This window comes from Drosophila subpulchrella, chromosome 2L, assembly GCF_014743375.2.
Source record: "Drosophila subpulchrella strain 33 F10 #4 breed RU33 chromosome 2L, RU_Dsub_v1.1 Primary Assembly, whole genome shotgun sequence".
Lineage (NCBI taxonomy): Eukaryota > Metazoa > Arthropoda > Insecta > Diptera > Drosophilidae > Drosophila > Drosophila subpulchrella.
In genome coordinates, this window is record NC_050610.1 from 18,581,538 (window position 1) to 18,606,545 (window position 25,008).

Sequence of the window (25,008 nt, forward strand, 5' to 3'; positions counted from 1 at the left end):
CAGATTCTTAGTATGCGCAATTTAGAGTGACTGCCGAGATGCCAAGGCTTAAGGCCGGCTTATCTGGCTTATATATATATAGGAAGTGACTTGGATGTCCGCCCCGAGCGGTTGCAATTTATAAAAACTTATCGATGTCATCAATCACCTCAACGCACATGCTCTTTACCTCGAGCTAAACTGCAAACTCTGGTCTAGATAAATAACTTTGTTAAGTGCTGCAAGTCCTCATGTCAAAGTTCCAAACTTGAAGGGAAAAGTGCCCTGGAGGAGGAAAAAATGCAATCGTTCTGGCGCGGAAAATGCGGGCCACAAATTGAAATTGAACTTGAATCGAGAGGCAAGCGCTTTGTGCTCGATATTAATCAAAGTTGATTGCCTGTTAATATGGCGAAGCAATTGGATGGCAATCGCAACTAAAAGTTTCATCCAAGTGCATCAAATTAATTTCGGAAATGGGGTGGAGATGCATTATTCAAGTGCGGATTGGGTGCTTCCTTTTTCGGCACTCTTTAAAAGTTAAGAATTTGCCCATTTCAATGTTATTTTAAAAGGTTTTATTTATAATACCTCTAGGCAGCTGTTAATCACCCTTCAAATTTTTAGAATGCCTTTTTAAAAAAAATATAAACGTTTGTAAAGAAATCGCGGAAAAAATTGATATGATATATTAGTATATTGTGTAGGCTCTGATCTGAGCAAATATGCAAAGAAAATTGGCCTGCAATGGACTCTAGTGCATCAAATTAATTTCCAAGCCGCTGAGCATCTGGTACTTCTCCAGCGAGTTTCGTAATGCAAACTTCTGTTTTCTAATAAACTTGAAAAATACAAGTTAACTAAACGCCCGCAGATTCACCCCAGAGATGTTGCTTCATAATTAAAAAGCTTTCTGGCTGCCATGGAGGAGAGTCTATTCCCGTGGGTTAACCCTCAACAACTTTAACTCGGAAGAAAGTAGGTGAAAGTACTATTTAAACCAGCCTTGCTGAAATGCTCAAGAAGTGAGGGGGTGGCATAAAAAAAATGTTCCACTCGGCGGGAAAAAACTCTTTGGCCAAGTTAAATATGAACAGAAAAAGAGGAAAAGGCGAAGAAAAAAATAAAATACAGAAATATGAGAGCGGCAACTTTTAACCCTTTATTCAAAAGAGTTTCCTATCTCTTGGATTTTTTTTTGCTTTGTACCCTCACTAAAAGCACTAGTAAATTTGGGAAACATTTCGAGGGGGCTGAATATTTTGGGCTTCCTTATTTAAACGTATTAAATTGTAAAGAAGGTTCTTATTTTTGCAGAGTATTTTGCTATCGTTGCAATTTTTACATTACATTTTTATCTATTTTCTTTTTTATTCAAGAAGCGCAGCGCGTTGAAAGTTCGAAATTAGCATTCAGATTTCCCATTTACGTGTTCTATAAATACACTTGCCAAATTTTTAAGCTCTTAAGGTTGTTGTAAATAATTCAAGAACTAAAGTAGTCTTTAAGCCTTAAGTCTTCGGATCAAAATGTAGGTATTTAATATGTTAATAAAAATGTGATTTTTCCTTATTAAGTTTCCTTTAATGATTCTTGGTTTTTTGATCAATTTTTCAAGTGCAACTTTATTAAGGTCTTCAAAAGTTGCCTGGGACTGGTCAAGTTTTCGTTTTCATCAAGCATAAAATAACACGGACTGGCACTTACCAATTAACAAAAGTTTCCAAATATGCATTTGAATGTCGAATGCGGCTGAGTCCATTCAAATTAGAAGCAGACGATTTAAAAGCCCCGCCACTCGCCAGCGGGCTTTCTCCCCCTCTCTTTCGCTCAGTCTCAGTCCGTTTCTTTCGCTCGAAGGATTGCACGCTAGTCGTATACTTGATTTTCCACAGGATCTTAGGCTCGGAAGGGCTGTCGATGGATGCGCTCAGCAGTTGGGATTTGTTGTCGCCACGGCGTGGGCAGCAGCATCTTGTCCAAAACTTTTTGATTTTAATTGTTGCATTCGCCTGGGCTGCTTTTCTTGCTTTTCCTGCTTTTCCAGCTTTTCTTGCTTTTCCTGCTCCTTTTTCAGAATAACAGAGGCAATTAAACTTTCAGTTCGTTGGTCTGGGCCGGCAATCGTGCACTAAATGACTGACCCCGTTCGGATTTATCCCGTCTGTGTCCTTTGGTTATCGCCGTCGTATCTCTCCCTGTCACTTCTCCACTTCCTGTTGGCTAGTTGCAATTTTATGCAATTTTCTGGGCAATTTTGGGACTGAGTCCCCGTTGTTTCTTGCCCTGCTTTTTCGGCCCGGACTTTAAGTTATTTTTACTGCCGGTTTTGTGTTCGCTTTTGGGAGATTGGACAGTTTTTAACTGGATTTGTCAATTATTGCGATTTTGTGCTTCCCATTGAATCCAGCTTAAGTTGTTGCGAGCTCTGCAAAAGAAGAAATGGAAAGAGCATGAAGATTAGATTTTCTTATTTGGGTTCAAAAAAATGTTAGTGCCTAATACGCCCATAAAGAAAATTTACATCATTTAAAATACTTAGTGGACATTGTTTCTTCTTTCATAAATAACATTATATACATACAAAATCCCGACACTTACTTTAATACTCAAATATGTTTGCCCTTTGACACGCATTTTTATTAAAATTACGCAACTTAATAAGATCACAAAAAAGTTACGGAATTGCTATATTAACTTGCTGGTATTTACATTCCCCGCCAGTGTCATTGATTAATTATAAACCCAGTTAAAGGCACAAATTATTGGCATAATAAATATTGAACAGAAGAAAATAATAACATGCCAGCACAGACACAAAGCGCGACAAACTGAAATATTAAGTGCGATTAAAAATGCAATAAATGCAGGGACATAAAAGCGAAATTGAATAATTGTGTGACACATTTTTTGCATCCCATATTTAAAGTGTGGTGTGCATATTTGCGAAGTAAACAGGGAAACAGGCAAAAGAGCAAATGAGTTAAACAGTAGCCGTCCCATAATTAATATATTAAATAAAGCCGGCAAATTTGCCCCAGCTTACCGAAGTCAGACCAATAAAAAATGAGAGCTTATTTTGCATTTATTGTTGTCATTTTGGCTTCGTTTACTCGCCATAAAGGTGTCATAAACTCGAGAAAACAACTTTATCGACCCGAAAATGTAGCCCTAAATTTTAAGTGCCAGATGAGCTGTTATTATGAGAAGGCTTCATTAATATTTTACGCCATTTTATTGCTATTTTAGTGATACTTTGTGGGAAATATTTTAGGAGTCTCACAAAATTGCACATTATCAAAGTAACTAAAATTTGTGAAAATATGTTTTAGCCATGCAACTATTATTTTATTAGTTGAATTATGGTCACATAAATAAGCATGAATAAATATATTCAAATTTTATTAAAACTGCAAACTATGTTTTTTTGTTATTTGTTTTGATGGAAAACAAAATGTATTTTATGTGTATTTAGGTTGAATTTTAAATGATATCGAATTATTTTTGTTTTTCCTAAAATCCAGCGATACCCTTTTGAATGTTTAAAAACTGGATTATTGTGGTGATTGTTATTTAAAGGTTGTTTCGAATACTTTGTAGGCAACTTTGGCACATTGTATTGGGGTTCTGGTCTAGTCTCGTCTCGTTTTTCGCGGCCCGTCTCTTTGTGCCATGAATTACTTTCTTGACGTTTTGTTTTCTAACAACCGCAGAAGACAATAAAACTGCCTGTGTGTGTTCCTCTCGGTTGCCATGTGTGGAAAGAATCTCGCACACTCAGCCGCACGGAGGACGGTTGCTATTTAATTTATGAAGTAGAGCGCGTAAAAATTGTGCATTGTGGCGTTTTCACAAGGGGAATGGATAAAGCAGGGACTTATCTTGCACTCCATGCACGCTTCCCTATTTCTCCTCATTTTCCAGTTCTTTTTTCTGTTCTGTGAGCTTGGCACAACAAAAGACAGTTTAGAAATCACTGAAGGGTCGGGGACCGACATTGTCATTATGTTTTGGAAAAGATGCAAATGCTACCAGTTATTATGCCAAGTGTCTGTCGCTTTAAGGGGGTTTCTTTTCTGTTTATGCGAAAAGGAGAAATGATTCTAAAACATGATCAATAAAATCGTTACCGACTAAGGGATGAACAAATATATTTACTAGTTATAGCAAAGCTAAACTGCTTTCTGAATTATTAACATTACATATCTTAGAATATATCTTAAAACTTGTTTATTTTTGGCAAATACACAAGTCTGCTTTTTCAAACTAAACACCACTGGCAAATTTATCCACTAATCACATGCACCATTTATCAAATACTTTTCCCATCCTTTCGAATTAGACGCGAAAACTTTTCTCCCCACACGCACACACTTTCGGGGAAAACTTTGATCGAACTGGTAGCAATTTAACACCATTTTAAGCAGGAATGCTTTCACCGTGGGTGAAAGTTAATCTCCTGCAATAAATCACAAGTTATTAATGCTTAACATGTTCGCTGTAGTGCTCAATTTCCCAAAGGAAGCTGCTGCATCATCGTGATTATCAACAACTGCGACCTCATTGGCATCTCATCATCATAGTCTCTATTAAGTTTACCTAATTAGCGGTATACTTTGTTTAACCAAAATTTCACCAACTAGTTCGAGTTGATGAAACTATGCTTGCAGTAATAAGTACTCTACTTGTTGATAATTACACGAAATAAAAGATGGATACTTGAAATAAAATTTAGGTAATCTATTTAATATCAAATTTACTTTTCTTTTTTAAGGACCTTACAGTTTAAACATTTTTAATGGTTTAAATATATTCTATATGCCTGTTGAGTATTTTACGTTCTATTTTAAGCATTTTAATATTTGTTTATTTTCAAATAATTTAAATATATAGTAGATGCCAGTATATTTAACCATTTAAAAATATCTAAAACGTGAATGTTTAAATTCGAAATATATTTTTCCAGGATTCTAAACAGCTAATAGGAATCGTTTTCATCACTGCATAACTGCCGCTGGAACCGTCAATCAGCTCATGTGAAGCTCTTCTATTCAGCTCATCAACAGTTGGAAATCAATGCCAGAGTTTGATGCTGAGTGTCTCAAATTTTCACATGGAACGATGCAAACTTGCACTTCATTCGGACAATTGACATGACCACTGACACGTGTAAGCCAAGGCACGCGCTTTTGGCATCCACGTTTCATCTCCATACAGTGCGGTTCATATATATACATACATGTATGGTTATATATCTGGATCGACAGGAGTTGAGGAAAAAAACAGACTAGACGATGAAAGAGCGGCATCTCATGTTTCTGCGAAAGACATGACGATGTCGTTGTCATTGGCCAACCGGGCTAAAACTCCAGTGTCACGTCACGTCAACGAAACCAGTGCCAAACCAAAACCCAGACCCAAACCAAAACCAAATCCTAAAACCCAAATGCGACTACAGATTAAGGCGTGGGTTGGGACTGGATGAAGGGGGCGTGCCAGCAGATAGGGGGCGTGTCAGGAGCTCTAGACAGATTCGTGGAACAAGAGGACAAAGCATGAGTTATGGGCTAAATATGACGACTGTGCTCAACAATTTCTCTCCATGATTCTTTATGATTGTGGTACCGGGTGCTTTTGGGTGCTTCCATTCCAAGTGGGTGGTTCTTCGGTGCTGCGAAGCAATGCAATAGTCACTGTCTGTTCAGCACATGGCAAGCATTTTTTACGACCGACATGTGTTTGTTTAAGGCGTATGCCACTGTCCCAAACGCTTTTTTCATCGGTGATTAAAAAAAAAAATTTTTTTATTATTTTAGATGTAATTAAAAATAAACATTTTTACAAGCCATATTTTTTTATTTTTAAGTAGTGATTTGTAGACCTAAGAATTCCTTAATATATTTTTTTTGCAAGTGAAATGTGAAACAGAAAAATAAATTCTATAAACAGTTGATCAAAAAAAAAACAGGAACCGAAAATAATCATTATTTGTAAGTTTTAGTTTCTGTGATTCCTACTTTTAGTTGTCAAAAGGCCACTATTTTTATTTTTGTCCACGAGGGCTGTTTAAATAACCCAACTTGAAGATAAACTAACAATATATATATTCTTGCCCAAATACCAAATACCAAAACATGTATAAAACTAGGTTTTTAAAAAAAATAATGATATTTACGGTCTCTGAATATTATATTTGGTAGATATAAATGTATTATTTTCTATTTTAATTATTAATTATTATTTTAATTATAACTATTGCTCGTTTTTCTCGCTTTTCTAACATATAATTTTCATATATTTTAATAATTTCAAACATATTATTATTCTATTTTCCACCTCAGTCAGCTATGCCGAACCCATTTTTAGCTGCTGTTTTGCAGACAGCTGCTGTTGATTTCTTTGTGGCATGTGCTTAATCCAATTTCCAATGCAATTGTCGCTACTGAGATATGCCCGTATTGAGGGGGAGTTGCAACTGACAAAGACCACTGGAATGGCAAGTGGTCTTTGTCAGTTGCAACTCCCCCTCAATACGGGCATATCTCAGTAACCCAACGAAAACCCAACTATGCCACCATCATGCATGCGGAAGGGACTCCATTGTGGTTTGACAGTGTTGGGGGCAAAGTTTTTATGTTTTGCCCGGAAAACGCCCCAACTATTTTAAGCCAGAGTCAAATAGGAGGAGATGCAGTTCCAACTAGATGACGAACAACCATTCCACTCTGCTCACTGCGGTTGTCGCCGTTATTGTCGAAAAATGTCCAACCGTTGTCCCAAAGTCCCGACATTGCACATCGATGAGCACGAACCGGAGGGATAATTATGGCCATGGAGGAAAATGCCGGAAAACAAATGACAGGTGCGGACTCTGATTACGAATGGGTGGGCAAAGCGAGTGGGAGCGGTGAAAACTCGATGAGTTTCCCCGGCTAAATACACAACGAATTAAACAAGGCTTCAACGCACATAGTGCTCGCAATTTGTCGAAGCATTTCGGATGCCATTGGTTCGGTTTCCTTAGCCTTTGATCTCTCTGATTATTGTTAGTTACACTGTAAGAACATTGGGTATTAATTTAACATCATTTGATTTAAAAAAAACCTTAAGTATAAATACGTAATGTATTTCGCAATTTGACTTTTAATTGTGCAAAATCGTGGTTTGATATGTGTTTTTATTTATATTTCAATGTCATGTATTGTCAATGTACGATTGTGGTAAGAATTAAGAGGAAGCTTTTCGTTATTTATAACATTTTAATATTTAATTGACACTTAAAGTTCATTTACATCCATTATGTTTTTCCTATTGTTGCCTATAGGCATATACGCATATATACATTATTTATTTAGTTGCCTTGACAATGGGAGGTAAATCAAATATTGGTAGTCTTCTAAAAATGTTTTTATCTAGAAATTATATTTCCTTAAATTTAAATACACTGATATAAGCAAATGTTAATCTCTGAATTTTGATGTATACGTTTTTTTCCAGTGTAAGAGCTTGATGATCCAAGCGTTGAGCGTGGTCTAGCAATTTGAGAGCTCAATCATGTTGCAGCAGCTGCTCGTGCGAGTGGCCAAAATGCTGAAATGCCGAAACGCATGTTCTCCTGTTTTGGGGTTTTCCAACCCATCCAAATCCTCCACTTCCTCCACCACCCACCCACTCACACATGGGCAAATTATGTAAATGACATTAATCCTTACGGCGCACAATAGTTTAACGGTTCGGCGCTTTATTGTCACGTCCCAAAGAGGCAGCATCAACAATGGCAAACTCCGGCAGTCCAAATGGCCTCCGACCGGACTGGACCCGTAGTCTGTAGTCCGGAGTCCGGAGACCGGAGACTGGACTTTTTATGCCCACGTGCTGGGGGATTGCGTGCTCCTCTTGGCCAACTTCCCCTCGACTGGCCCCTCAAATGACAGCTAACTTTTTCCTTGTTAATTGCGAAATCACTTGGCGGAACAGAAACGAGCATTTTCCCTAGATATATATGTTATGTACGTTCTACGGCACCCCAGCACAAACCCACTGCACAGCTTACATAATCAATTACGTGATCAACGTGATAACCTTCCTTTTGATTTGATTTATGCCCTGGTACTCGTATCTCAAGATATACACGAAGCCGCCTGCGATAGGGGACTCAGTTAAGAAATGGCTCTTTGTCTTTAATTAATTATGGATTTTTATGAACAAGAGAGGCGATTGTATCTTCTGCTGATCAGATAAAAAATATTGATTAATTTATAGCTAACAAGCTCTAATGAAATATATATATGCCTTATATTTTGCAGCAAAATGGAGTGTAATTTCAACGATAAATATATTTCTATTAATTTTGTAATTCCCAATATTTCACCACATTTTCCTTTTTACTGATTATTAATTACGTAACATCATTTCACACTCTGCACGCAATATATCACATTGATTGCATGTTGACTCAAGTGATGACGTCCGAATGGTGTTAAAATGCAATGTGTGTTTCGAGTCTGACCATTTAACTGCTGGTTATTAAAAATTAAGTGGTTTTAATGGCCAAAAGGGGTGGAGCTAGTTGATTGTTATTAAAACGCTGGCAATTCCATGCTCCACGCAACCATTGAACATTAAGGGTCAAATGAAAACCGCAATAATCGCTAGAGTAAGAGAAACAATTGCAAGCGATTACACCTGAAGGAAGGAGGAAAAAAGAAAACCAGCTGCTGGTGTTAATGTCTGACCATTTTCCAAAGTGCTTTTCCCTGTGATGCCCACACTTCATTGGGTTTTTCGCTACACGATTAATTTGTCCGTTGCCTAATTAGAATAATACAACTAATGTGCCCGGATCATGACACCCCCAAAAAAACACCGCCCACCCACATACGACCTCCTCCCACATGCGCATAATTAGTTGTAGCACTTTCAGCTCTCCGCCTCCTTTTATCCATATCATTAACCTTCGGGCCGCATAAATTTCTGATGTATAAAAAAGGAGGAAACCGTGGCGGAAAGAGGGCAAATCACAGTTTGGTTTTATGTACACGCATTAACGGGCTTTTCTGGTAGGGGATGCCCTTGGGACCCCGGGATTTGGATGAGTGCTCCAGGACGGTCGTGTACTTCTGGTTTATTAATTCGCTGGAAACATGCAATCGCCTTGTTTGCGGTAACTCCATGTTGATATTAGCCAGGGGAAGGAGCTGAAACTGCCTATCGATGGCCAAGTATATTTCTACACATGGAAATTTCTATGGGATTTCTCAAGTATCGGAAAAAGCTATTACTAAGGATAATATCGTTTGAGTCAAAGGCCAAGTAGGTTTCTATGCCTGGAAGTTTCCATGGGATTTCTCTTAAGTATCGGATACAGCTATTACTAAGTATAATATCGTTTGAATCGATGGTTGAGTATATTTATATACCTGAAAATTTCAATGGGATTTCTCAAGTATCGGTAAAAAAAGGCATTACTAAGGAATACTTTATATATACATTTTGAATTCAGTCTACTCTTTATTATAAGTTTAGAAGATCTAAATTCTTTTTTTTATATGCTTAGAAGATCTAAGTCCTCTGTATTATAAGCTTAGAAGATCTTAGTACTCAGCTAACTGTTTCAAACTGCAAAATGCAATATACTGCTCAACTGTCAGCCTCTTCCCATAATGAAAGACTCCTAAGACATCCCTTCTATGGCCACTTAAGTGCCTTTTGGTGACTCCTGGCAGACACCACTTATGCCCTTTCACAGTGAAATTATCTTTAAATATTTAAAGAGCAATCGACTGGGAGTCTGGGATCTCAATCAGTGCTCGAGAGGCACAAGAGCGAGAAATTAAACATGCAGCTCGTTCATTTTTGGGTCACTCAATTAAATGAGTGCATCTTGAAGAGTCCTCGACAAGGTGAATGCTCCAGCTCCTACTTCTGGTCCTGCAGGATTCGCTTTTCCTCTGGGCCAGCACTTCCACCAACTAAATCGATTGCTGTTCAATGCTCGATTGTGAATGCCCCTTGTGAAAGTCGTTCTCGATTGGATGTCTTTGTTGTTGGCCCGGTCAAGTTGGCTTTTGATTAAAAGGACATTGGGAAATAAAGTAGAGCAAAGTATGTGCTAAACTTTGTTCAAGAAGGAGGGAGAATGGAATGAAAGCGAATTCCCCTGCCCTGCCAGTACGTAATCAGGAGGTATGTAATTGTTAAGTGCTCATTAGAAATGCTCCAGACAGAGCACCGGTGGTTGAACGGGTGTTTTTGTTGGGTGGCCCATCTCCTCTTCGAGCCAAGTGCATTTTCAATTAAGGAGAGCAAAATATTTTGGCTGCACTTTGGGCGAAGGAGCCAATAAACTGTTGAATTTACGGCAGGACCTAATAGCTTTTCGCTCATTTATCCCTGCAGCTCGTCGGTATAACCCGAAAATGCTCAACACTTTCGAAGAAAATCGCTTTGCCATTCAGTTCACACACTTTTCCAGATACGATTTCAAATGAGTATATTTTTTTCCATTTTGATTGCTATAATTGTCTTCACTTTCCTTGTAATGTGAAATTTTAAGCACGCCTGGATGGTCTAATTGGATTGCTGTTTCATTATTTGTAAATAAGGCTCTTATTATTTTGAAATTTTGTGAAATTGGACATTTTGCTTTCATTTTAGATAGCCAATAAAAGTATTGAAATATGTAGCTAAGTAAATTAAATTATTGACAGTTCTGTCAAATTTAATGGACAGCTAATTGAGTAAATTTAACTATTTATTATTAATTTGTATTTTAGTTTCGTATCCTTAAATGTTTCAATGCTCTTTGATGCCTTACACAAGTCTAATCCCGTTCTGAGTTCAAGAACTCCGTTCAATCTCTTGCTTCTCCAAGTTGTTGCCACTTCGGAGCTTACGTTTTGGAACAAATTGAATTGCTATTAGGCACTCTTGGCCACAAGTTGCCACAGGAACAACAACTGCCAGCCGTCCAGGGAGCTGGTGATGTGTGGCAACCGCATTAGGGCATCTTCCAGTCTGCAAGGGTTTGCCGTCTGATCCTCTGCCCTTTGTAAGTCCTTTTCTGCCCCCTTTTACTGCCGACGGAGCTCCTGTTTGCATTCACAGTTGGCTGACGATGCTGGGAAGTTTTGCCACTCGAGTACATTTTGTTTTTGCAGCCGATTAACAGTCAAAAGAGGGCAACAGTCGGCTAAAAACTAAGACGTTGCAGTTTTTTGCAGCCGGATGTGCCTTTTCAACACTCCGAAAAATATTAAAAGTTAAATTTAGAACCAAATATAATATTCATTAAAAAGAAGAAATAGTTGTATAGGAGTTCAACACATTTTCTACATTTTCCGATATACTTCCCTAAAATGTAGGTAATTAATTTATATTTATTAAATATATTTATATAAAAATAATTACGTTTATGTCGGCTTAAATGGCGTTTACTTTGTATAAATACATTTAAAATATATTAATAAATGTATTCACATTTTTTTGGACTTCCTTAAGGAGAAAACATATATGTTGAGTGCATTTGAATCTCCTCATCTTGCTCTACATTTTCCCCCATGCAAAGCTTGCCGCAATATAATCCAACTTGAGAAATGCACAAGCCAGGCGCATATTGACTTCTCTGTTGGCCAGATTGTTTCGGCCCTGCCAGGGCAAGTCTTTGCTTTGTGTCTATAACATTTGATTTTTACTATCACTTGGCATTGTTATGCCAGCTGTGTGGGCTGCGGCTCATGGGAACTTGGAAGAGATTACAATGAGCATCAGCATAACAGCTACCATATTGAATTGATTTTTTCAACAATTTCCGCTGTTTTGTGGCATTAAAATGTATACTTGCCTCAGTTTTAGTTGCTAACCTACTTTATGCACACAAGTTGGCTGGCAAAACTTAACAACAGGAAGCAGCTGATAGCAGAAAATAACGCACACACGTTATCAAACTGCCAACAAACAGTTTTGAGTTACAGCGGAAGGTGCAGGTTCAAAGCTCTAGGAGAAAGATTACGCGGGTCGGAAAATGGGGTGGGAAAATTCCAGTGGTAAAGGTGAAAGCGGTGGAAACTGCTTTGAGAACCGCCTGCAAAAACTTCAACTTATGCCTGCACTTTGCACATTTTCATTATGAATATTATGCATGTGTTTGGTTAAAACAAAAATTTCAGCAAAAAGAACAAGTCAAACCGAATTTTTAAGTACCCTTTTCTAAGGGAATTACGTTATTAAATTAATCCTTTTTCCTTAGCGGTCACTTTTAAGTAATAAATGTTTCAATAATAACGTAAGGAAATCTTATTTAAAAAGTATTTTGTGTAATAATAATATGTATTAAAATAAATATTTTTTATTTAAATAAAATAATAATATCTACAAAGATTGTAAAATATATCCATGAACCCTAGAGAAGCAGCTTAAAAAATGTTTTCAAATGTTAAGCGAAAATCAATCTTATAAGGCATAATAAGTTCAGGGTGTTGCAACGTGAGAAAATCCTTAAAACTCCGGAAAAGTCAAACAGAGTTCCGAAGTTTACTGATATGCGTCTGACGGAAAAGCTTAAAGAATTTTCCCTGTGTGTGTCGAACATAAGTTGGGCAAAGAAAACGAAAAGAACTTTCGGTGGAAAAATGGTATTCTTGTTGACGTGAAAGTAATTTTCTGCAGATGACAAGTTATGCAAAGTTTGAGAAGAATTCAGATTTGATACAAGATATGTTTTTTTTTGCCTATTTTGATCTGTAAATATTGTAAACTTTTGAAACATCAAATTAAGGTAAAACAGTGAGGGGTCCTGAATCAGTGAAATTAACTAAATAATTGGCGAACAGGAGGGAGGAGAAACTTTTTGGGTGTCGAAAAGCTGAAAATATTTCCGTACATATACACGGCGAAAAAGAAGGGATTTTCGGTGTGGCAGTAAGAATTTGAAAAGTTGCCGACGTGCAATGTTACATAAATTGGAATAGTTGTGTGCCTTGCGAAACTTGGCAGAGTTGACAATTTTTGCCCTCCTTATAGCTGTGTTTTTTTTATATTTAATTAAACTAAACTTGCAGGCGGAAAGTTATTGTGCCATACAGATGTGTGAGTGGTACTTTTCTTTTTTTTACTGGGCCGAAGAGTAAGCAAAAGTCATTTAAAACTTTCGTGTGCCTGGTCAGCCGTGACTTAGCATGCATATCTCATACTCAGGACTCGAAACCCTTTTCCCATACAGAAACTTTTTCGATATTTCAAATGCAGCGAGTGCGAGATGGAAACGAGGGATAAAGAAAGGGGCTGTGCGGCCTGTAGACAATAACTTTGCAAAATCCAATTACGAGAGCTGAATGTGTTTGGTGTGCCTTTATTTTACTTTTCGGTAGGTTTTTCTGCAGCCTGCATATTAAATTAGCCAGCAAATTGAGTAAGTCCTGCAACCTCTGACCCTTTTTTTATACCCAACCCGCAACCCGCAACCCCAACCCCAGCGCAATTCTGAGGTTTGTACTGCCAATTCGAAATCAAATTTTCTTTATCACCGGTTCGGTTTTTCCGAATCAGGTCGATGGGATGTCCTACTCACTAATAAACAAGTTAACAATGCAGGAAGGCAAGCCAGCCCAGATATTGCGTATACGCAATGTGTTACGTGTGCGTGCCCTGGGGGAGAAAGTCTCCTTCTTCTCCTCTGCGCCCGGGGTTAATTTCATTTGTCAATATGAAAGCGCAAAAGTGATTTACTTAAGTGTAAACTCATTTTCCACTCAACAGCAGAACAATAACAGCAAAGGCTGCTCCATTCATTGCACTTTGTTTGTGCTGTGTGCTGTTGCAAGTTGCCGGTTGCAAGTGTCGCAATATTGCTGCCACACAATGTCGGCGCTTTCCACCTTAACAACATAATGGCAATCAACTGATGGAAATGACGCAGCCACAGTTTCCAGGAAGGAAGGATTCGAGTGGCTGGCGAAGGGAATTGGCGGATGGCGAGTGGTGTTGCCATTGCCCCAGCCATTATTCATTTAAACCTGGGGATTGAGCAAAAAGTGTTGCATTGCCGCACAATCGACAAATAAGCCCTGGGCAATCTGTATTCCTTTCCAACCACCTTTTCCTCGGCCTTCCTTTGCTTTCCATCGACTCCTTATGCAATTGAGATATTCATCCACACCCACACAAAGTCTGCGGCTTTCGATTTGTTTGCGATTTAGATATACAAATCGTGTGCCTGCCAAAGGTTTCCAATTCTTCTGGTTCTCGGAAATTTTTAAATAAAACCAAATTGCTTTCGATAGACAAATGCAGCATGTGTGTGTGCTTTTGGATTGTGTGTCTTTATTTTTTATTGAATTGCCCAGATTTGCGCTGGGATAACAATCAACCAGCCCAACGGCAACTGCTCAAGGTATTTATGGGTGCTCAATTTGAATTGCTCGGAAGAAATAAATTTGTTTTAACAATGAAAAGATACTACAAGACATTTTCATAAATAAATTAAAAGAGATTGTCTGAATGGGGATTATTAAACGAGCTTATTTCTTGCTAAAAACCAAACGGTGAGTTTTACTTACAGTTCTGATTGCTGGCGCTTGGTATTTTAGTTAATGGTGTGAGAACTGAAAAGAATAAAAAGGAAAAATTATTTAGTATACCTCTTGAAGTAAGACATTTTTAAAAATAATGTGTCACTATTAAATATTATTTGTGTGGCCAAAATCAACATCATATAAAATCTAAACTTCATTTTTCTTTTAATGTATTTAATTGTGAACCAACTGCAATTCAAAATAATTTAGTATTCTGTTTGCCCAGCTTTGTCTTGTTATTTGTTCAAATATATTTATTATATTTACTCGTGCTTCTTTCATTTCCACAGCTTCCTGTTTAAAGCCAATTGCCTGCATTCATCTAATGAAATTGAGGCGAATGCTTTCCTGAAATCTTAAATTTTAATGTCACATCACATTTTCACGTATTTTACCCATGATGTTTCTGTTTTTACTGTTTGCTGGCAGTTTCGCCATGATTGCCAGACATTGTTGTTCTCGCTGTTGCCTTACCATTTCAGATTACGGCCAGAGTTTAGTTGGCACAGAGGGCTTTTCCCTCCTAGCTGACACATGCCTACAAGCTTATTTATAATAAAAAATCATACATGAGCGCACAGACAATGAGACAATAGACTACAAGCGGAAAAGGGGGCGGTGTGGGTGGGGGAGTGGCAGTGGCTCGAGGGAAACCGGGGAAAAACAAGCAACAACAACAACGAAAACGGCATAGAACATTTTTTTTGGTAGGAGGGAAAAATGTGGAAACGAAAGGCTCGACTCGGCTGGGCTCTGTCGGGAACTTGGGCTTTTCCTGCCAGGGAATTTCCAGAGCCGTCATTAACTGTTATGCGTGTGTGGGACTGGTAGTTATATAATACGGGGACTCATACAAGCACACCTCATCTAACCATTCATTGACATCATTTGGCATGGTAGATAACATTCAACCAAGTGCACAAATGCACTGAGAACTATATTTTAGGCATTTGTTAAGGAGGCAAATAATTTAATAATAATTTTGATGATCATATAAGACCTAGATGAAGGAAAACAAGTTAATAGCCAACCAACTTCTAGGAATTATGAATTATTTTTCATAAGTATTGAACTATATTATTTACTAAATTACTAACCAGAATAGAGTGGTAATATTATTTAACTTTTTTTGAAATTTTCTTATATTGATCTATGTTTTTGATTTAAAAATAATCACGTTTTCCCTCAGTGTTCTTAGAAATCCTAGGTGGGTCAATGGGCTGGTATGGTGTAGGGTGTTTTCCAGGAAGGAGGCGGAAGAAATCCAGCCACCTTTAGCAAGTTGCCCCGCACAACCGAACAATGTAATGAAATTTTCGAAATATCTATGATGATTTGCGGTTGCCATGATTGTCGACCAGAAGATGCAGCCTTCGTTTCACTCCTGCCGACCCACCACCCCCCTCCCCAATCGTGTCCTTGTTCCACACATCCTGGCAGTATTGTAGGCCAGGATTCCATCGCATGGCATCGACCTGCTGACTTGCCCGTTGGTTGGTTTTCTGGCTGGCAAAGTCAAGTGACTGAAGTCACACTTTCGGCTGCCTTTTGCTGTCCTCGTGTCCTTTGAGTCCTTTGAGGCAGCATGCCTGTGTATTTTTGGGTGGTGGCATTCGTGTGGGTGCCCTGCCACATTAAGCCTTGAACATTGATTATGATGATATGGAATTTTAAATCATAAATTGCGCCTGCTCGTAGATGGTATTTTTCAAAGGAGAAAGTTATGCCGGAAAATTCACCAGAAAAGTTATGCGGAAAAATACCCCAGAAAGTGCATTAATAAATTAGATTTGGAAAATGCGATAAAGCTTAAAAATATACTTATCAATTATGTTATTTATGGGTAAGCTTTAGGTTTAAAAATACAAATTTAATAAAAAATGTTTGGCAACTTTATGGTATCAACCTCTCTATTTAAAACTTAAAGTTATTCATTATATTGCTTCTACTTTGACTGTCATCATACTCAATTATGTAAAGAAAATGGTGGAACATTTGTGCGACTAAATGATATGTAAACGTTGATATCTTGTGAGAAGCCAGTGCACAAAGGGGTTTTTTTATTTTTCAATAAATAAAAGATAATAAAAGCGAATATAGACTGGACTATTAAAATGCACTATTCTCAGACGATGAAGCCAGCGACGAGAAGACCTAAGTATTGTAATCTGAAACGTGTTTTTAATGGCATTTGCATTTCTTCACATCCCCGACTCCTGTTGCTCTGCATTTTCAATATTTACTCCACTAGCCAAGCCCCGAAAGGGGCGTAAATTCAAACTGGCAGCAGACAATAATTGTATTATTTATGGTGATGACGATGGCGAAAACGAGATTTCATTCCACTTCCCTACTATTCTGGGGCTTCAGCATCCCAAAAAGTTGTAAGGGAATTATTGTGAAATTTGTGGGAAATATAACGAATATGCGCATTCGCAATGCGGTGAGTGTATGGGTGTATGAAAATGTCTGAGAGTTTTGTCGCATGCAAACATAAATTTTTGTGTGCCATGCAAAATAACGTAATAACATTAAATATGCAAATGCCTTTTGTCAGCCATTGCATTTGCACATGACAAACAGTGGAAAAGTGGGCGTGGCACCGGGGCGGGCTTACACATTTACTTGTATTTGTATTCATTCATGACGATTGCAGAAGGAATGAAATGGCGGAAAAGCGGGAAAAGCAGAAAAAGTGGGGAAAAGGAAAAAGGATAGCGGCAGAGCTGTCGACTTCATCACACATTTTGCAATTTGCATAAAGTGAAAATGATGCACATTTCTGTTTTCCTGCGACAATTTGCCTTTTATTGATTTTCTTTGATTTTCCTCACTCAGATCGCACAGTCAAGGCCTCCTCCGCTTTCCCCTTTCCCCTCCCGACTTTTCCCCATTTCCCACGCAATTTCCATGCCAAGCCCAGAGAACTCTCTTCAAGGGTCTCCGACGACTCTACATGTGTTTTGAATGACGTTGAGTGCTGCTATGCAAACATTTTCTAACGAACACTTAGTGCAAATAGATTCGAGGGCTGCCAGCTCATGTGAAGTTTCCCATTTCCCATTTTCCACTTTCCACTTGCTACTCTGCGTGCCGTCTTTGCTAAGTTTCTCTCGGTTTTCTTAGCCATTTTTTATTGCACGCCAATTACTTCTTATTTTACGCTGCAGCTGCATCAGCACGGAGTCTTTCAATTTCATTAAAATTCCAAACAATTACATTTAAGCTGACACTATATGCAGTGTGTGGGATTTTATTTACATGTGAGCCGGTTGAGCCAATCAATTTATATGGGTTCTACACAGAGGGAAATGGTAAGGGAATTCTTGTTTCAATATTTTAAGTAATTAAACCTTTACAAATATAAATCAATTGATTTTAACTATAAATAAATTCTATTTGGTTTCATATTTGTGTTTAAGTATTTATAATTATTACCACAGTCCCGAGCTTTACCTTTTTTCTTTTGCAACTAAAACCACCTAAAGTATATTATAAGATAAGTTTAATCTCTAATCTCTTTTAACTTTTGATAAATCAGCCAGCTTATCCAGTCACACGACCTAATAACTGTATAGAGCAATTAAAAAATGCCAATTTCAAGCTCTCTAAGCTTTTTGAAGTTTGTCAGAACTCAGTCACTTCCGCTGGATTCCTCCGCTGTGTGCGGAAAACTTGTCCCACTGGACTGCCGGCAAAGTTTCCCATATCACCAAGAGCCACATCAATTGACTGGCTGTCCGACCTAGCATTTTCCACATTTTCCCACTGGCAACTGCTGCACATATTGGTCAATAAAGTGCGCTCAACATATTTGCCACAACTTGTGCACTTTACCTATCACACAAGCTGAAGTTTGAGTTCTGTACCGCGCTGTTCCCTTCTGTATATCTTGTTAATTTTTGTGTAAATTTGTCGAAAATGTTTCGGTTCCCATTCCGAACCGCTCTGGTGATTCCATCGAGTTCTTGCCACATGCTCTATGCACTTTTGTAGCTGGTGTTGCACACTCGCACTTCTGTGGGAAACTTTTAATTGATTCAATCGCCTGTGCATATTTTCGGTTGACTTCAGTTTGGTCTGGCACATACCAAAAAAATTCAAATCATGTTTTCTTAGATTTTTGGGATTTACCAAATCGTTTTAAGCTAATAAATGAGATTTAATTTTTTTTTTCGGTAACAGATTTTAAGAAATTAAACAAATATATAGAATAATAATTTTATGTCCATGAAGTCATGTTTTTTTTAGATTTTTGAGATTTACCAAATTAATGTATACAAAAGACAGAATTTTAATAATTTTTTGTCAGAAAAAACCATTGGCTTGCAACAGTTTTAAATAAATTAATATAAAATAATCAATATGATTGTTTTTTTCATATTTGACACAACTAAGAAATAAATATAATATGATATTTGTATCAAAATGATATGTATCATTTATCCTTTAAAGAAGTAAATACAAAGTTTTAAAAACGTACACAAATATATTATTTGTAGTTTTATTATTATTTCTATTATATATATATATTTGTATTCTTTATATATTAAATTATTTGAGAACGAATTTAGGTTCCTAAAAATATTTTTTCTGTGAACCAGCAAGTTCTTTGTAAGCCAGCAACTAAATATCCACACCAACTGTCAGTTGTCGTTGCCGAAGGCATGGGGTTTCCAAAATCGGAAGCCAACTAGCAGGGGAGCTACCAAATATGTGCGTGCTTCTCCCGGCGTGCTTGCGAAATTAGTTAGAGGATTAAATTTGTACTTTAATAGGATTTCTCATTAGGTGGCGCTTCACGATCGAACCGGAATATTTGTTCGATACACACTGGCACTACCAACACGCACCGGGCACCCTTACCCACTTTTCCACCCTCTGTCCATTAATTTCAAGCCGCACAAATACCAGAATTCGCTACCCGGGGGAAACAGCAGTTAAGTGGGGAAATGTATGCAAAACAGCGTGTTTTCGGAAAGCTCATTAGTTGTGGACTTTAGTCGTAATGGTTGGTAGTGCTCGGAAGTTGAACTGTAGTTGCGAATTCAGAAGTGCCTGAGGGATAAGAACATATTGTTTTTTTTCACAGATTTTACTCTGGAATAAAGTAGATATTTATAAATGTTAAGGAAATATTTTATCTATAATTAAAAAAAAAGCATGTAGACATCATAGTTTCGTACACTTTTTGTTTTAGGAATTTAAATTAAAATGCAATGGCCCAACACAGTTGCTTAATTGCACCATTTCTGAGAATTATCTTGTCAGTAGATAGAGTTTAACTGAATTTTCTCATTTCGTAGAAGCCATAAAGAGCCATTCTGGTGGTTTTGTCCTAGGATTTAGCGCCCAAATGCAATTTTGCGCTTTTCAATCACAGCCCATTTCACTTATAAGCCACCAGCGTATCCACATTTCAGCTTCCAAGCCGCGAATTCGCATTCACAATTAACCACTTGGCAAGCCATAAATTTAAGGCACACGCATACACTGGGCGAAACCGCAGTGGGTCACGCACACACATTCTGCCGAACGGAAACCAAATCATTAGCTAGAAAAATTGACCAGGCCAACAAAAGGAAAGGCGAAGGGGGTCAGGATTTTATTGAATTTTTCGCTGCTACCAACTTCTGCGGGGAGGGCGGTGAATATGTGTAGGATATGGGATTTGATGGGAAGCCGCAGGATGCCACGGGGGCTGAATAAATTTCCATCAAATGCATTTTGCAGTTTTGTATGTCCCGGCAGTTAAGCGACCACATCCGCCAGAGGGCAAACCAAAATAATTATGTAACCAGCAAAATATTTCGGACCATATGCCCCCCATCCTGTCATTCAAAGTTCCGGCCACACAATGTAAGCAAACTCGCCAGATTTTTAATTTGTTATCTGTTTGCTCTCGTCCCTGTTTGGGGTTTTTTTATTTCCCTGAAATGTTGTCGCTGCTGTGATTTGAAATGGGCTTAGAGCCTGTCGTTCTACAAACTGGTTTTGTGATTTTGGCACAAACAAAAACATTGCACGAAAAGGACGGAAAACATGTCGGCCAACAAAGCAAACTCTGCTGACAGTATTAATTAATGAATTTTGTTCAATTTGTTTTTAAATTTTCAACACAGAGCTCTGAGGTTTATAAGATTTGTATCATTTTTTAGATAATAAAATGTGGTTTTAAATTACCTGTATGTAATTTATGTATTGTTATTAAATTATATTAACATATCTTATAACAACATTAAATTTTATTAAACCGTTTTAAACATTTGCAGTACCTGCGTTCTATTTCATGCTAGTTTAAAGTCTCCCAACCTCCATATAGAACCTTAACACGGGTCCTTGATTATTAATGAGCAGGTCATAAAGCGCCTTCCAATTCAGTAGTTGGCCAAGTGCGAAGGCGATAATCAACTGCAAGTGGCCAGTAAAAACAACAGGCACTGCAACTGGCCGGCAATCAACGATTGTGAGCTGATTAAAATCGCAGCCATTTCGACAGTGAGGGAGAAAATTAAAACCATAGCCATAGAGGAGGGAAAAGCGAGGGAGAGCTCGGGAAAGCGGGGCGGAAAAGCAAAGGGCAAACGGCTAAGATAGCTGAACTCCAAGTCATGACCATATCATCGATGCAGGCACCATAGAAAACAATTGCAATTGCCGGGAAAGCGAGATGTGAACTCAGGACAATGGTCACTGCGGGTGGTCTCAAAAATTGGAAGGGCTTTTCCGAGGGGCGGTCAGGGGAAAAACCAGCATCGCTCCCATGTGGGCCCCGTTAAACGCCGAATTTATGCTTTGTCCTGCAGCAAAAGCTGCAAGCACCCAATGGCCAACACACAGCCCCCTTTATCAGTTACACTGCCTGCCATAAGTATCGCACAAAAGGCATAAGTGCAGAAGCGCCAAGGGGTATATCACATGGGCATGGGCGGAGGAAAAGGGGGGTTTGTGGACACAGGAAGCGGACAGTTTATATTGCCTCGCTGACAATCCCAAGCACTTTGCAACGAACTTCCTTTGACTGGCATCGCTTTCATTCAATAGCAGGTGCACCCTCAAAAAGCGCTATGAAAATGGCTTTAAAATCGATCTTACCCTTTAAAACTAGAAAATTGCACTATTAAAATAAATGTGTATTTACCTTTTAAAATAAACAAAATATCTAGCGCTTAATTAAAAAAAAAAACGGATCATATACATTATTTGAGATTCGCTTTAAAAAGTAGGAACCGGAAATAGAAACTAGCAAAGTATCACTTAAAGTAAGTTAGTAAGTAACTTAGCAAAATTAAATACTTAAAAAAGATAAGAACATTAAAAAATTACCAAGTGCAATGTTTCTTTTAGGTAGGTAGGTATAAGTTAAGTCATAAAAAACAGAATATTTTTCAACTTGATATGAAAACACAACCCATCCATTTGACAAAAAAATTATGTGGCACATGAAAATATTACCTGCAGCGCATGAGTTCACCTGGCAGGGAAAACAAATATTTGCGAATGCTCCACTTATTAAAAGAAATTCCGAGCAGCCATGCAGATAGGAAAATGCCTTTCCCGCTTTCCACAGTCCACAGTCTCAACCAGACTATGAGTTATGTGTTGCGCAATTAACATTTGTAATGCTGGCGCACCCGACATTTTCCCGCATTCTATTCTTTTTTTTTTCGTCTTCGGTAGAGCACTTAAAATTAAAAATTACAATTACATTTAACTTGGCAGACAGAAGCGAAAATTTTGTAACTCTGCGCCAGAAGTCCCCTTCCTTTTTGCCCGCGGAAAATGTCCTCAAGATATCCTGGCGATATTTTATTTGCCACTCGGCTGGCTGAAAGTTGCCAGTTGGCAAAGCCAAGAAATGAAGACGCCGAACAATACACAGGACATGGGACACAGGTTTGCCATTTGCCATCTCGGCCTGTTTTTGTCTTTTGCTGGCAAAAAAAATTCATTAAGTGGCAAATAGACGCATTATGTTTATTTGTTTCAGCCTCCTCTTTGGGCCGAAAGTTTTGAGTTACAATTCAAACACTTCGTATTTAATGGCAGCCCTTTAAGGACAGTTAGTAAATAAGCGTTGGCCAATAAACCTCAATGGACCATTGACCACAAACTTTTAATTGAATAAATTGGCCCACTCGACATATATTTTCATTCAAAATTTTGCACAAAATGCAGTGTTGGTGGAATTTCCCAGGCAGCCAGACGACTGCACTGCAGAGAGCTGGGGGAAAATTTAGAAAATGCCTCGCTGTCATCGACAACAACGGAAATTGAACTAATTATGTATTAGTTTGGCTCCAGGCGGAAAATTTGCGATGTGATGCGGATGAAATTGGCTTTTCAAATGTCGCACGCTGCAGATTTTGAATATAAATCGAGGATGTGATGGGCAACCGAAAATGGTTTCCAAAAAGTGGGGCTTTTAAAATGCATTCGATTAGATTGGCTCAATTGAAAATCAAAATGGAAATCAATGGGCAGGATTTGATATGGATGTGCCCAAATTTCAGCATCAATTAGCTGAAATTGTCTGTCCTATCCGCTTTGGCCAATTTATACAGGCCCTCTCGGTGACCGCGATTCCTATGTACAACATGATAAATAGCCATCAGGTTATTGTCATGGTGAAAAATAGCCTGAAAACCGTTGGCACTTGGGGTACATAAACATACACTTCACGCAGATAACCTTGGCTTCATTGTGGGCAAACAAATCATCTTGGATTGGGGAGTCTCGAGTTCATAGAGCTCCATAAAAATAAGCCATTCGCGTCTGGAGTGCATAAGTGAGTATGGATGAGGAGATCGTATATTATAAGTAGACGGCACATTTAGCACACATTAATAAAACCGCAAGAAACGTGCGACGAACAAAAGGGAAAAATCGTTACAAACAAGAAAAAAGAAGTTGGGGAAAGTATTATTTAGCCCACAATCGGCTGAGAAAAATCTTCGACACACGCAGACACTCCCAGCAGCAACAATCACTCATCATAATGATGCTCAAACATCGGGGATAAAGTTCAGTTTGGGGCGGAGGTCCCTTTATGAGATGGCCTGCCATGTGTGTATATAATCCTGCACTTTGGCAGGAGTAAATTAATTGAATTCATTATGCCTGATAGATGCATGTGTATTTATAAGCATGTGCTAGAACAGGGCATTTAATCAAATGTTCAGGGACTGCGTTTGTGTTTTGGCAAGAATTTAATGTGCCAAATGAAAGGAGTGATGAGCTGTTTCAGTTGCTGGCAAAGGTTAATGTAGCAAACGCAAATAATGCGATTAAATTTAGATTTTCTACCGTATAAATAATTTTGGGAAATAATATTGACCAAACAAGTCATGGAAATAATTGACTTTCAAGGAAATGAGTAATTGGGTGGAATAAGAGAGTGCTCATTGAGCTGATTAGTGAGTCTGACTACAAAGTGATTCAATTTATTGAACAATAAATTGTTCAAAGAAGTCACAGAAATAACAAAAAAGTTTGATTTGATTTCCCTGAATTTCTGTGAATTATTACAATTACAATTTTAATAAACTGTCTCTTGCAAATCTGATATAAACGTTTATTTTATATGTTAAAAACAAAAATATATATCTAATCCTATTAAATAAAATAATCAAGGTATAATTAGTTTATATGTTATTATCTGCTCAGCTGCTTGAATTCAAAGCTCATATTTAAAGAGCTCTTTATGATTATTTAAAATCGATAAAGAATTTGATTGTCGCAAATCCCCTTCATTTCTAATTCATTTTGGGGTAACTAAAAAAAATTTAAATCCTTTTCATGCTAATATTCGTTCAATGCAAACGTTTAGCCCTAATGGGGCCACAACGCATTCCATCAATAAATTCACCCTGGTTTTTGGGGCTCTCAATGTGTTTGCCATTCGAACCACGACAGTTTGGTTTGTTGTTTCATATCAGACGTGGATATCCCGTTTTTGTATTTTATATGTATATATACTCTCGAATATCCATTCAATTCCGCCAGTCGGTTTGCGAGATACACGCAGCATTATTATTGTTGTTACAAAATGTTTTCAATGAATATTAAATGTGGGTGCAATTTTAATTTGATTCACCAGCTCAATTTTCTTTTTTACATGCCATTACAAACAAATTACAATAAACATTGTATTTGAGAGCAGCATGTATATAGACACGCGCAAAAATAACGCATATTGCTGGGGATGTAAAATTGTACCTTTTCTTAATTAAGTGACACGCACGTCAGTGGAATTCCAAATATTCAGCTTAAAGGCGTCATGCCGGCAATTCCTCTCTGTCACTTTGATTTCGATTGGGAAATTTAAAAGGCTTTTACAAGGTTGAAACTTTCAATGGGATACAAAGGGGTATTATGCAGTCATCCCCTGGAAATGGCATTCAGGCCATGCTGCCTTTAAACTCATTTTCGCTTTATTTTCCCTTACCTTACTTTCTTC

General features: G+C 37.9%; 1 protein-coding gene across 2 annotated transcripts in view; it reads right to left on the bottom strand.

The window, feature by feature from the left end:
• Positions 1-25,008, bottom strand: part of LOC119547459 (putative neural-cadherin 2) — a 123,192-nt gene that overhangs the window by 77,215 nt on the left and 20,969 nt on the right. For both annotated transcript variants that reach the window (XM_037854336.1, XM_037854335.1), the window contains 2 exons: positions 14,535-14,579; positions 1,687-2,407 (listed from right to left, as the gene is read on the bottom strand). In XM_037854336.1, the coding sequence (XP_037710264.1) occupies positions 1,687-1,741 (55 nt within the window). In that variant the 5' untranslated portion in view covers positions 1,742-2,407; positions 14,535-14,579. The remainder of the gene's footprint in view (positions 1-1,686; positions 2,408-14,534; positions 14,580-25,008) is intronic.